At 39.2% G+C, this 14767-nt stretch overlaps 1 protein-coding gene across 10 annotated transcripts in view; it reads left to right on the plus strand.

The window, feature by feature from the left end:
- Ppp1r9a (protein phosphatase 1 regulatory subunit 9A) overlaps positions 1-14767 on the plus strand; it is a 267569-nt gene that overhangs the window by 133202 nt on the left and 119600 nt on the right. For all 10 annotated transcript variants that reach the window (XM_052720720.1, XM_052720718.1, XM_052720721.1 and 7 more), the window contains exon 3: positions 10067-10199. In XM_052720720.1, coding sequence (XP_052576680.1) covers positions 10067-10199 — 133 coding nt within the window. The remainder of the gene's footprint in view (positions 1-10066; positions 10200-14767) is intronic.

The following is a 14767-nucleotide window of genomic DNA, read 5'->3' on the forward strand; positions in this document are numbered from 1 at the left end:
AAGGCGAGCACTGAGTCCACAGAGCTGTCCTTTGGCCTCCTCATGCATCACCATAAACAATTACAATGGTAGTTAACATATTTTAACTAAGTAATTAATTATTGTTTTAGATAGAATCTCACTAGGTAGCTCTGTCTGGTCTGGAACTCAATATGTAAAGCAGGTTGACCTGTAAGTCAGAGAGTTCCGCTGCCTCTGCTTACCAAGTGCTGGGCTTAAAGGTGCGTGCCACCATGCCTGGCAATAATAAGTTTTTCAAGAGAAAATTGTTATGTATGTGCTCTTAAGAACACCACATATTTTTATAAATGTGTATGGATGTGTGTGCATACATACATATATATTAAAGATTTAACTTTATATGTACATATTGGCTTTTTGCAGAGCCACTATAACTATTTGGAATTCGAAGTGTTTATATCTTCTATATTTGATTTTTAATTATCTCTGAGTATAAGATAGTTAGTGCCATCTCTCATCCAGAGATGTATGCTTGATATCATCAGGTCTTTCTGTCAATGCATTTCTATGAATATATTGAGAGAAATGACAAGTTTCATCATTTCAAATAATACAAGAATAATATTATCAAGGTATATATTAAGAAGACTCAGCGATATAAATTCTTTTTTACTTTTCAATATCTCCACTAACTCTGAATGCCATTTTGCCCATTCTTTCTGTAGCTTTTAGATAAGAACTGATCCTAGAAACTGTTCTCTGTGCTGTGTAAGGGAAGGGGGCTACCTACATGGTAAGTGGATCATGGGGAAGGTGCATTCAGTGCCGCGGCCAGTCGCCACCTCCAAGTGCCGTGGTCGTTTAAGGAGAAGCGGGGGAGAAGGACTGGAACTGCCTTGGCCCCTCTTGTGGCCCCTAGGGACTAAGCTTTTGGAATCAAGCCTGCTGAGCAGAATAGACATGCGTATCTACTGATGATTAGTGCACTTGAGGACTATGGGCTTGAGTCTCCTACGTCACCATTTGCCTCTAGTGAGGTCAGTGGTTGGGTAGTGTCTCTATCTCTTGACTCTAATTCTGTGTCTTTAAACCAAGACCAGATCTTTGCAATTATGCTGCATGAGCAGGTGCTTCTTTAGACGATGGACTAGCTCTTTGTAGCATTGTGGTTGCTCATGTGCTTACCAGTTTCAGAAGGCCCATATTTGTATTTATTTCTCAGATAGTAGCAACACAGGAAGGTAACAATAGTGGGAGGTCTTGTCTTTGCAATAGAATACCTTAGATGGAGAATGACACAGATTGGTTTTTTTTTTTCCTCTCTCTCAGAACCTAGTAGCCAGTAGTGTTTACATAGCTCTACCCCAATTTGAGAAAGTTGGAGACGTAATACCCTATGTGCCCACGAGGAGGACTAGAAATATGGCTTAGTGTATTAATGTCTTCATAGATAGACTAATTTACTTTTATTTAGCATGGCAGGGAGGTTATAAAAGTGAGCCTAGTGCACATGGGAACAAACATAAATTGACTCCAAGGGCTACAGGGAAGGTTTGATCCTGGGGTAGCCCTGGCTAGTCTGATACTCTTCCCTGTGTAGCCTAGGGTGGTCTTAAACTCATAGCAATCTTCTTGCCTCAGCCTGTGGAGTCTTGAGATTATAGATATGAGCCACCATACTCAGCTTGACTTCTTACCTTCATTTTCAGGTGATGTGATTTTTCACATGTGTTAGACTCCTTCCCATTTCCACATTACTGCTAAGTCCAGGGTTTGTGTCTCTCTGTGGATCTACATATATGAAGGAAACCATTCATGCCATCAACATTTTCAGAATTGGGGGTGGGGGGGAGTCTCTCACAAATCTCCCTTTGCTAAATTATACTAAATTGTCTTTTATCCAATTGGAAAAATCTCCATGTTGTCCTCCTGACCCTTAACTGAACAGGGAAATAAAGTTTTGGCTTTGCATTTGAATGTATGTTAAACCATGTAGGAATAAAGAGTTGACAAAATTAGTAGTGTGTTGATGTTAATAGCATGACTGTAAAAAGCATAATGAGTTCAACTAGAATAGATGGACAAGTGTATTTTAGTGATCCATCCTTCAAACACTCCACAGAGTTGCATGTTTATGAGAGAATGTTGAAAAACAAAACCAAAACAAGCAAAAGCTTACTATCAGCAACAGCTATGATAGAAGACTTGGTCTCAGAGTAGTATGCAGTGACTAGGAAGGATTGCAGGAGCCAGAGGGGTCAAGGACACCACAAAGAAATGACCCACAGAATCAACTCACCTGGGCTCATAGAGGCTCGCAGAGACTGAACCAGCAACTAGGACGTCTGTATGGCTCTGACCTAGGTCCTCTGCATATATGTTATGGTTGTGTAGCTTGACGTTCTTGTAGGACACTTAACAGTAGGAACAGGGGCCATCTGACTCTTATCTGCTTTTGGGATCCTTTTCCTCCTCCTGGGTTGCCTTGTCCAGCCTAATATGAGAGAATATGCCTAGTCTTATTGCAGCATGATATGCTATGTTTGGTTGATACCCCAGGGAGGTCTGCTTGCTTCTGAAGAGAAATGGAGGAGGAGTGGATGGGGAGGGGGCGTAGAACCGGGAGAGGAGGGGGAGGGAAACTGCAGTCGGGATGTCATACATGAGAAAAGAATAAAAAACAAACAAACAAACAGAAGAGTTGAGATCTGGTTCTAGACCCCAGCAAGCTGACTATTGGAACTGATCCCTTCTGTGCATCAGGTCCTGAGAACAGGCCACACTGCAAGGCTGGTGGCCCAGGTGCATATGCCAGAAGAATGTAGACTCCCCACAGCACTCTCTCGAACTGTAGTTGGAAAGACTTCTCTGACTTAGTAGTTTAAGTGTGGGAATGATGATGCTATCTATGTGAAATGGTCCAATTGTCAGGAGGATCTGAGCCCACTATAGGTAAAACTTCAGCCCTATTTCTGAACGCTTCTAAGAAAAGGGCTTTTCTCTGGCCCCCGAAGTCCATGTAAGCCAGAGAGTATTCCATTTGAAGAGCTTTGTGACAGGAAACTTTAGGAGTCAGTTTGGGAGGCTAATGATAGTCAGTTTGGGGCAGACTTTATTCTATATGTTTCTAGGAAGGCAGGTTTTTTTCTTCCCAGATGATATTAACATTTCAATTAGTAGGCTAAAGTGGAGCATGCTTCATAATGTGCTGATGCCTTGTGGATAAATTGAGGATCTTCAAAGAAAGAGGAATTCTGCCACAGTTGGTCTGTGGACTTCACCCACAGCACCAACTTTCCTATTTCCAGAGCGCTTCTGACCATATGGGTTTTGTGTTTGTGTGTTGTGGAATCCACTTGAACATAAATCAAGTAAGATACACACCATGTATGCCGAATTTCCACGTGTGTGCGCACATATCCATTGCTTCTGTCTGTTTGGAGAACAGTGGTAAATAACAGCTTTTGTTGTTGTCTTTGGACCCACTGTGTTTTCTTCTTCACCTTGTGGGAAAGAAAGTAGGGGCATTTTTGTTTGTTTTTGTTTCTTTTCTTTAGGGACCTACACTAGACTTAAAATTTGTGAAGCAAACCTGCCCTTTCTGACTTCCTACTTAGCATTGTCTTCTGACTTTTAAATTTTTCATATAAAAATTTGAAAAGTGAACATCGTCTTTATACATCTCCCCTACCCATTGCATCAGTTTTGTGTAAAGTTCTTAAAGAGTCAAATAGAATTTGTAGTTTTATCATACCTAAAATTTCTTCTAAATTATGTAAGTACATATGACATACTATATATGGATCTGGCTACTGTTGGGAGTTCCCTAGTCACAAAACCACAAGCTAGGATTAACTAGCATTTATTTGAAAGATCCTAATTAGAAGCCTGCACTCCAAAGATAAGTATTTTAAATCCATTAATACAGCTTACTAAATGAGGCAAGTTACAAACGGTGAAATGAGTGATTGGAAAATTGGTAAATTGGCTTACAAACATCTTAAGTAAAGGGACTCTGAGCAGGTGAGACCCGTGTTTCTGGCTCTTGGACTGGTGCCTGGCTGTAATCTTCTCCGTGGCCCTGTGCTTTGCCATGTAAGAGTCGTGATTGATGCAAATAAGGGGCTGGACACATCCTACTGAAGAATGGTACAGCAGGTTTATAAAAATCTATCACACAAATTACTTTTTGGAATGACTTAAGCACAGAAATTGGGGCTTTGCTGGATTTATGAGATAGGCTTATGTGTCTCTTATACCTTCTGGCTCAGAATGTTTCCACATGTAGCAGAAGTTAATTTGGGGTTTTCTTTCATTGTAACGCAGTGCAAGCTTGTGTAGGCAGGAGCTACAAACCCCACCTCCATAGATTCTCCATGGACTGTTAATGTTGAATCCCAGCACTGAAAACCATGACCTCCAGTTTGGCTGGCTTCCTTTTGCTGCACGAACCTTTCCCATCCTCTGGTCTACACGCTGTTCTTAGTGATTGGCCTCAGTAGATTGACCTCATTTCTGGAGACAGAAAGAGATGCTTGAGGTGATACAGTGCTGCCGTGACTAGGAGCCCCTTTCAGAATGTTTCACCACCAAAGTTCTTTTTTAATGTGAAGACGAGGACCGTTGTCCATAGTTTGTTGTTAGCTGCCAATTAGAGCAGGGTGCAGTCCCATGAGGATGAGCTATGATTCTGCTAAGAAAGCTCATGATGAATGGAGTCCATTTGTGGGAGTATGGAAGTGCCTGGCTTGTCCCCAGCAGTACTGTGCAGAGCCATCTTCTGGAACTCAGCACGCTAGAACCTGGGACAGTTTCCATCTTTGATCTGTCAAGAAGATTAAGCAGAACCCAGCCTGCAGCTGCAGCTGTGACCTGTGGAAGCATCATGAGAGATGCCTTACAGTTGTATTTACAGGGCATGTGGGATTTATTTTGACCTGCGTTGATTAAAATGTATCACAAGGAAGTAAAAGAAATATGTTACTTAACATTGAAAAAAGCATTGCTGTCTTGAAAAAATGTTGTTCAAAGTATTGAACATGTAAATAAGATAACTATTCAAGTTAGAATTTTATAATAAGCTTGTTCTTACCTCATTCAGTTTTCACAGCCTGGGGTTGCTAGTTCAGAAGTGTCCTTGCTTAGTTTCATTGCAAACTTGTTAATCCTGAAAGCCTGGCTGCTGGGAAGCAGAGATGAGGTCATGTTTTGTTTGCTTTGATCAGGGAACAGAATATTGCTTTTTGGCACAGAATCAAGAGGCCTTAAACTTAAACATCCTTTTGTTTGCTTTTCTCAGTGAAATAACACAGGAACAATGTGAAGGTGACTGAACTAAATATATGTATCTTGATGCTGTTGACTCTGGGGATCCCGGAGACCTCTATAGAAAGGGGAAAGGCAGACAGAAATGCCATGATGGTGCAGGAATTTCTGATTATTTGATTGTTATCCCTGTTTTTGCAGAGTAAGATAAGCATAAATAGTACAACTATAACAAGAAAATTGAAAGAATCAAGACAATGTAGATGGAAGAAGAGATATTTATCTAACCCAATCTTCCTTTCACCTCTCAGGGTCTTCCTGACCCAGGCAGAATAGAAATTATGACAAGCAGTGACCTGTTGTAGAATGAGAGTTTATTGCTCTGCACACAAGTAGGAATAGTCTCAGTTAGTCTACATTCTAGTATTCAATTAGCCATGCGGAGTTTTATTTAAAGGGCATTGAAGGCAATAGTAGATGAAATATTAAAAACTCCTTTTAAAGTGAGTTGTGTCTAGGGAAATACCATCTTCGGTACTGCCTTGGGAAAGTGCCTCTGTCCATGTTGAATCAAATGCAATTCATTTTCATAACTCTCTGGGGGTGTTATTATTATTGTTATCATTTCATAAATAAGGAAGCCTAGCCTTGCCAGCTCTCATGGCTGGCAAAAGCTACATAGCTGGGCAATTTAGGAGGTTTTAAATTAGACTAAAATTAGTGCCGTGCCAATATGGTATCGTGGTTGGGAATACAAGTATCTGCAGTGATTTCTTCTGGCCCAGTGGCATCTGTATGGTAGAGTCTTCCATGCTGTTAGAGATGCAGGCCTCTTCAGTCACTTACCTGTCTGAGTATGTCACTGTTTGCTAAGCCGCTTTCTCTGCTGGTGAACACGCAGGTAATTCCTTCCTTTGAGTTGTTAGAAATAGTACTCTAATGAACTTCCTTGTACACCTTTGTAAACACTTGTAGGTCTTTCTGTGAATCTTTGGATATAACATTAGCTCAATATTGGTGTATGTTTTCAGATCATTTGTGTGTGTGTGTGTACACACACACACACACACACACACACACACACACACACACACACACACACACACACAGAGAGAGAGAAGGAGGGAGAGAGGGAGAGAAAATATGTTGGAGATCAAATCTAGGACCTAATACATTTTAGGCAAACATTCTATTACTGAGCTCTATCCAGTTTGTCTGTTTTGGTTTGTTTTTAATGGGGACTTACACTGTAGTACAATCTTAAATAAAACTCTCTATGTAGCCCAGGTTTGCCTCAAAACTCTTGGCCAGTCCTCCTACCTCAGCTTCCCAAGTACTAGATTGCAGGAGTGAGCTATCACGCTCAACTTGAGGTATCTATTCTTCCTCTCATATAGTTACCAAATGAATATTGTTGTATTTTCCCATAATTCTTGTGGAAGAACATATGATACCTCTTGGCTATAACTTTTAGTTGCTTAATTTTTGATAAAGGTTGCAGTCATTGAATTTTAATTAGTTATAATTCTTTGAGTTGAGAAAGCCCTTTATAGATTTTATCACAATATTTTAATCCCTGTTTTTTTTTTAATGCCTTCATTGTGTCATTTCATTGTCAGGAAGGTTTTTTTTTTTTTTTTTTTTTTTTTTTTGCTTTTGTTTTGTGACACAATTTTACTATGTAACCCTCACTTGGTCTTGTGCAGAGATGCTCCTGCCTCAGCCTCTGAGTGCTGAGACTCTAGACAGTGCCACCATATGAAGCTCTTTAATTTTTATTAATGCAGTGTTAGTACTGAGCCAAGCATTTCCTAACTGCTAGGCAAGGATCAGCCTCTATACCCCCAGCTTCTCGGCACTGACTTTTAATGAACCTGTTAGTTTTCTTTAAGACTTCTAGTAACTGTAACTTCTCTGTAGCCTGATAGTTAAACATCATCCTATGTTGTTTTCGGCATTATTACGGTATATGCAAGCATTCTTCTGTATCTGCATGTTTTGTATCAACTCAATGACTGCACACTGAAAATATTCAGAAAAATGCATCTGAACTGTAGACTCTTCCTTGTCATTATTGCCTAAGTGATGCAGCATACCAACTGTATATACAGCTTTTACATTTTTGGGGTTATAATTAATCTAGAGATGGCTTAAAAATGTGTGAAGATATGTGTAGACTATACACAATTTGTAAGCAATTTTATATGATGCCCTTATTTGTACATCTACAAAGTTTTATACCCATGGGTGTGGGAGGTGCTTTAGCAAAACACCCACTAATGCCTTGGGATAGATGGCTATTCATCTTTTCTTAGTCAATATGAATTCTATTTTTGTTAATGATATGAACTTCTGATATTTAGATGGAGATCCAACTCCTTCTATATTGTTAAATACACCACTGTAACTAATTTGAATAGAAAAGGAGTGGCTCAGAATATAAAATTGTTAATACATCTAGGACCAGACTACATTGCTTTAATTAACGAAGTTTTGATGTAAGTGTTTTGATCATGGTTAAGTTTTTTCAGCTAATTAATTTTTAAAAAGGTGTGATTTTGACATTAATTGCCATGAATTTACAAATGACTGTAAACTGACATTTACAGCATATTTGGAGCAATGATAGTCTTTATAGTATTAAAAATTTTAGATTAGGAAAAATAATATGGGATTATATGTAGGACTTCTATGTTTTATAGAGAAGGAAATCCTTCAACATCGTAAGTAGAAATCATGGGGCATTTTACAGGTTTTCATTTTTGTTATGTTTTCAAAAACTATTCATGTTTTGTATTATAAACTTTAATGTTAACATTGCATTACTGAACACGTTAGTTTTAGTTATTGCTTGTTGACTTCCACACCTTTTCCAAGTCAATAATAGTTAATCTGTAATAACCAATTCTTCCTTTTCTTTTTCAACCATCTGTAACTTTTTGTCTCCTTGCCCATGTAATTTTTCAGACCATGAGTGAACTAACAATGAAACGTAGCTGACAGTGTCTAGCACTATAGCTAGTATGGAGCTGGTGAGTTAAAATCTGGTTGACTGAGTAAATGTTAGCAAGTGACTACCAAAAGCTGGAAGTGGAAGATAAAAAGGCTAAGAGAAGTCAGGAGTTTTATAATTTGATAAGGGCATAGGAAGCAGAGTTTCTGTAAAATAAATAAAACACCAATCTCCAGAGTATAGAGATGTGCATTTTAATATAATAGTGGTTGCTGTGGTGGAGAAACCCAGTAGAGAGGAAGTGAGAGTCCAGGAAGCATGAGGTCAAACCACAGAGTGCAATGGGAGAAGTGGCCCAAACCAGTCCAGTCAGGTACGGAGCTTCCAAGGACATGGTTGTGAGAAGTGACACCCATGGGGAGCCTCACTGTGTTCACCCCGCCTGTGTGGATACCATGTCTATCCTCTTGCTTTATTCCAAAGAAAAGAATCACAAATATTCCAGTAATGCATTTCAAATTTCCCTGGAGTAGCAGGGCCAGTTGGAGGGTAGGGGGATAGATACATTTCTTTCTTTGTTTACCTCATTCAGTCTTCTTTCTGTTTTTATTACACCTTTTAATTTATTGTGAAAAGCTTTTCACTTCCAGGTTATAAGAGTTTGAGGGGAGACTTGCAGAGCCTTTTCAGACATAATTTAGATGCCTAATAAATTCTGAATTGAATTAATAATGACAGCTTTTATTCTAGATATTGATTGCACTTAGTAATAGATACATTTCTTTCTTTCAAATACTCCTCAGTGTACTGAGTTATTTGATAACTAGTTCCTTTGCAAATAGGCACATTTATTATGGCTCTGTCTGAAGGCCACACATAGTCTTTTGAATGACTTAAGTTAGAAAAAGACTGTCAATATCTTATTTGTTTTACAGCTTTTGAGCAATATGTTGATAGCTATTTCTTAGAAAGAGCCAATGAAAATTAAATTTAAATCTATATACAAGTAAAATGACAGATGGCAGATGAGAGCAGTTTAGAATGGAAATCAATTTCAGTAATTCTGTGATTAGGATGTAATTATAACATTGATACGCTACACCCATGGGGCTACTATAGTCCATACCATAGGACAGGTTCAGTTTTTGGGTTTGGCAAGATAGCATTGATGTGCTTTACTCTAGTTTGACCAGGAAATAGATCATTGCACTTGTTACTCTATCTTGAATAAATAAAGGTTGATGAATATTACTAGTCACACAAAGCAGTCTATGGCTACTGTTTTCTCTTAAATTATTGAAATTGATAAAGTGACTCATACATTTTTGATTAATAAGTTGCTTTTCTTTGGATTCAATTTTCCTTTTCTTAGCATCTTGATTAATTTTAAATATCAAATGATTGTTAGGAGAAATGCATTGTGGGTTGGGGTGATGGCTCACTAGGTAAGAGAACTTCCCAAGCAAGCATAAAGACCTGTGTTCAAATCCCTAGAAACCATATAAAAAACCAGACGTGGTAACATGCACCTATAGTCTGAGAAATGTAGGTGGGCAGAAACAGGAGCATCTGGAGGCTTGCAGGCTGCCAACCCAGTTCCAGGTTCAGTGAGAGACCCTGTCTCAAGGGAATAAGGAGAGTGATGGAGAGAATATCCAGTGTCATCCTCTGTACTCTCTGTGGGCATCACACACAGATACTCCCAACATATATACCACACTCGTATCCTTACACACATACACACTTATGTGAATGCACACATACAAAATTAAAAGAAACAAAGAAGAAATGTATCCTAATAGTTTTTTCATTAAGATATATAGTTTGGGATACTTGATGGCATCTTCTCTGAATTATCATTTATTTGCTTTTGGCCCTTTACTATAGGTTTTCAACACATACTCCAACGAAGACTATGACAGGAGAAATGATGAAGTTGACCCTGTGGCTGCATCTGCTGAGTATGAACTTGAAAAGAGAGTAGAAAAGCTGGAACTTTTCCCGGTGGAGCTGGAGAAAGGTACAGCAGGACTCCAGGGCTTGTGTCTCTGTGTCTCTGCAAGTAACGGGGAGTGGCATTTCCAGACTGTAGCTTGTTCCTAAGAATTGAATGAATTGTGTGTCTCCCTGAAGTTTACCAAGTTTCAAAAAGAGATTTTGAGTGGATAATTTATTAAATGACTCCCTTATCTCACCAGCTCCCAAACAACCCAGTTCCTTAATCTATCAGGGATGGTGGTGGTTCAGATGGGAGCTTGCTGGCTGGTTTATGTCAGCTTGACACAAACAGAGTCACTGGGGAGCGGGGAGCCTCAGCTGAGAAAATGCCTCAGTAAGATGGGCTATAAGCAGACCTATAGAACATCAATTAATAAGTAATGGGGGAGGGCCCAGCCCATTGTGGGTGGGACCATCCCTGTGCTGCTGGTCCTGGGTTCTGTAAGAAAGCAGGCTGAGCAAGCCATGAAGAGCAAGCCAGTAAGCAGCACCCCTCCATGGCCTCTGCATCAGCTCCTGCCTCCAGGTTCCTGCCCTGTTTGAGTTCCTGTCTTGACTTCCTTTGATGATGAACTGTGATGTAGAAGTGTAAGCCAAATAGACCCTTTCCTCCCTAAGTAGCTTTGGTTGTGGTGTTTTGTCATAGCAGTAGTAACCCAAACTAAGACAAATTGGTACCAAGATCATGAGGTATTGCTGTGACAGACCTGACCATTTATTTTTGGGAGGGAGGGTTGTGGAGGACATTGGAACTTTGGTCTGGAAAAGCAAGAGTAACCCAGACTAAGATGGTGTGTGTGTGTGTGTGTGTGTGTGTGTGTGTGTGTGTGTGTGTGTGTGTGTGTCCCACTGCTTTGATGGTGTTATCAGAAGGGCTGGCAGTGAGGGAAGTGCCCGTAGAGAGCTGGCCCTGAGGAACGGTTTGGAGTTTTCTGGTTTGTGGTGGAGAGGGTAGGCACAGTGGTTCAGAATGTGGTGGTAGAATGGGAAGGCTCTGTGGAAGCTTGCGAAGATCTGGAGTGAAGACAGTGAGCTACAAGAAGCTTCCAACAAGAAAGTTCCCTTCTCTGTCTCTGAGGAAAAGACTGAAGGAGTAAAGGGGAAGTGGGAGCAGAAGACAGTCAGTCCTGATTCCCCCTTGGAATGACAGTCTGCATACCACAGAAGCCACTGATGCATGGAGCAAAGATGGCTGTGCTTATCCTCCTCTGAGATGGGCACCGAGGAACTGCATTGTGTCCCTGTGAGCAGAAACCAGACAGATCTAAGAAGCATTCAGAAAGGGGCAGGATAACCCGATGACTGGAAAAACCCAGAGGCAAAGAAAGTCACTCACGGATAGTAAATAGTGGCTTCAAAAAGACATCCTTAAGCTCATTATCAACAGCAAATTCATTGATTTTTCTAATGAAAATTTTGACCTTAGAAGTTGAGATGACAAGCATGGCTATTGTTGAGACTCACATTGGGGATCTTGGAGATCAGTGTAAGAAATGTCCTCAAACCCATTGCATTGATAGCAAGCACCCAAGAGAACCGAGAATGAGCACTGATACCTAAGCTGTGGCCAACAGAAGAGAAAAATGGAACAATAGAGGAGATATACAATTAGTAACAGAAGGAAATTTTCTTGAGCAGAGAAAACTAAGAAAATGCCATATGGTTCCCCAGTAAAGTAGGGAAAATCCTAATGGATAAAGATAAAATAACAATCTTACAGAATACAAGTTTTAAAAAATGAACAGAAACCAAAGTAAACGTCTTTGAAATGACTGGAATCAGGTCAGGACTTCCCAGCTCTGAAAGCTGTCCTGCAGTGGACTTTCATGGTCCACTGAGAGTGAAAAGGAGGGTGTATCCCAGGAAGCATTTGCTTCTCCTGAGGAAAGAAAAGATTTTGCTAATATGTAAAATTTTCATGAACACAAGCTATCCGAGAAATTTGCTTACTACTAGCAAGGAAGCAAAGAATCGACTTGTTCAAGACAGTCAAGGTGAAGAAAAGAGTGGAATTCTGTATGAATAAATATTAAACATGGAACTGTGTGAGTGAAGATGATGGCGATCCAGCATCCCAGTGAACACGACTCCAGTTGAAGGACACTTTCATTCGTAGTGAAAATGAAGTGGAGAGTGAGACTTTCACTGTGTGTGTGTTGAGAAGGATCTTACGAGAAACCTAGCATGTCTCATATTGCTGATAAGAGCCAAAGGTGAGAACAACCCAAACTTTCGTCAGAGGCATGACAGCATGTCCAGTCAGTAACAAGCTGTGCATTGCAGCTCATGCAGCGGCATGTGTGGCTTTTACAAACAGAACATTGAGGGAATGTAAATAGGAAATCACAGAAGGCTTTCAGCTGTAATTCCATTTACTTGAATTTCAACTGAGGGAAAATTGAATAGTGTATTACTTAAGGATATGGGTACATGGGTGATTAATTTTTTTTATTATGTCAGTGTTCTTGAAATAATGATGGATAAAATAATTAGATTCAATGTCACCAAGAGTAAGGAAAGTTGGAAGGGGTATATAGGTAGCTTTCTTAGAACAAAGACTCTTGTTTTATCTTGTTCTTGTAGCCCAGGTTGCCCTTGGATTCTATAGTAGCTCTGGCTGGTCTCCAACTTGTGATCCTCCTGCCTCAGCAACCCAATGCTCATATCATAAGTCTCTTCCACATTGCCTGAGTTCTTGGGGCATGAGAAGTGGTTTCACTGTGTAGCCAGTCTGGCCCGGAATTCCCGCTTCTCCTCCCAGTCTCCCAGTGCTTGGATTACATATGTGTGCCACCAGACCCACTTACTTCCGTCTTTAAACATGTTTCACAGATAAATCGTTGAACAAATTATATTGTGTGTGTATATTTCACCCTAAAATTTAAAGTAGAAATTTAAACTATAGAAGATGACCAAAGGAAATAAAATGGTTCAAAACTTCACTACATTTCTTTCACAAGTAGATCTAGCAGACAGGAAACAAATGAAGAGTAGATTAAGATAAACGAATCAGTTTAAAGCTATCTCTAAAGAGAAACTAGTTGTCTGGTAACATGAGATTTTTAAAAAGAAGAAAGATTACATTTGAATAAAAATTAGAACCTCTTTACTAGCATGAGAATCTAGAAATTATAAAATTCTTTGATGCATATTTGATAGAAAATTGAAGCTGTTATTCCCAACTGTCTTGGAAAGGGATATCTTTTGAAAAGTTTAATATACAGTAAAAACCTTAATCAAAATAAAAATTACAATAGCACCATTCTTTAAAATAAACATTTAAGAAAAAAGACAATCATCTAGGAAGTCTGAAAAGGTAAATAAGATACATTTTTTTCAAAGGTTCACTTTTTTATTCAAAGGTTCTAAAAAAATAAAAGAAAAAGCTAACAATCTGATCAAATGTGCAGTTCAAAAATGTCTTTTGGTGTTTAAGAAGTCCTGGGAAAGAATATTAGAGTCATCTTGACCCAGTGACTTATTCACCTAGCAGGTATGCATCACTAATAGGTCAAAATAGAAAAATAATAATAACTCTCTCAATCATATCAATATTGCTATTGAAATCTTTTCTTCCATCTGCACAAGAGGTTTTTCTTCATAACTTGATTTTTAATAATTTAATGGATGGCTGCTGTGCCATGTTTAACGGCCTTTTTTTCTTTTAATGTCCAAAGGTTCTGTTTCCCAAGTCTGACCCACATGAGTACAGCACTTGGTTCAGATGTACTTGTGGTAGATCTCCCCCTGCCCTTCTGACTGAGTTGTCAGCATATGTCTTAAATAATGCAAACAAAATGTCAAGTAGTGAGAAACCTGGGCTGATAAATGTACTAGGTACATGAAGGGTGCTGCATTCAATCTGGGCTTCCACAAAGTGGTATGTTTTAGGGAGCATAGAACCAATGATATTCTCTCTCTCTCTCTCTCTCTCTCTCTCTCTCTCTCTCTCTCTCTCTCTCTCTCTCTCTCTCCAAAAGTAAGAACAAAAGCAAACACATTCCTCATATTACTATGTGATTTTCACCAGAATAGCTTTTGAAACTATGGAATGTCACTGACATCTGTCATCAAAAAAACCATAGAATTTAAGAACTAAAACATACTCAGCAGAAATAACTACTTAGCCCTAGCCCCCAAGCTAGGAGGATTTTGTCCATGGAAACAGGGAGGGCAGCCTGTTCCAGCACAAAAGAAAAATAGCCTCTGAGGTAGGTAATTGATTATACACAGCTGACCAGACAAGTACATGGTATTAGAAGACAATTGCCATTGCTTTTAAATTTACTCAGTTGCCCTAATAAAAGAGTATTAATAACAGTGAAGTATCTTTTATGTACTAAAGTAGAAGTAACTATTTTTGAGTCACAAATTTCATAGTTTCAAAGTTGATTTTCCTTATGCTTGAATACCTGTAGTGATGACATAAAATGTGCACTACTTGGATCCACATCTTCCTTCATGCTTTTTTTGTCTATACATTAAGTAAAATTATAAAACCTAATTCAAAGGTACAAAAACAGCACATTCTTCTGGCCACCAACTGGTCCGGCAGAAATAAAGAACAAAGATATGGTGCTGAGACAAGGT

This window comes from Peromyscus californicus, unplaced genomic scaffold (genome assembly GCF_007827085.1).
Source record: "Peromyscus californicus insignis strain IS unplaced genomic scaffold, ASM782708v3 Scaffold_6__1_contigs__length_162567912, whole genome shotgun sequence".
Classification (NCBI taxonomy): domain Eukaryota; kingdom Metazoa; phylum Chordata; class Mammalia; order Rodentia; family Cricetidae; genus Peromyscus; species Peromyscus californicus.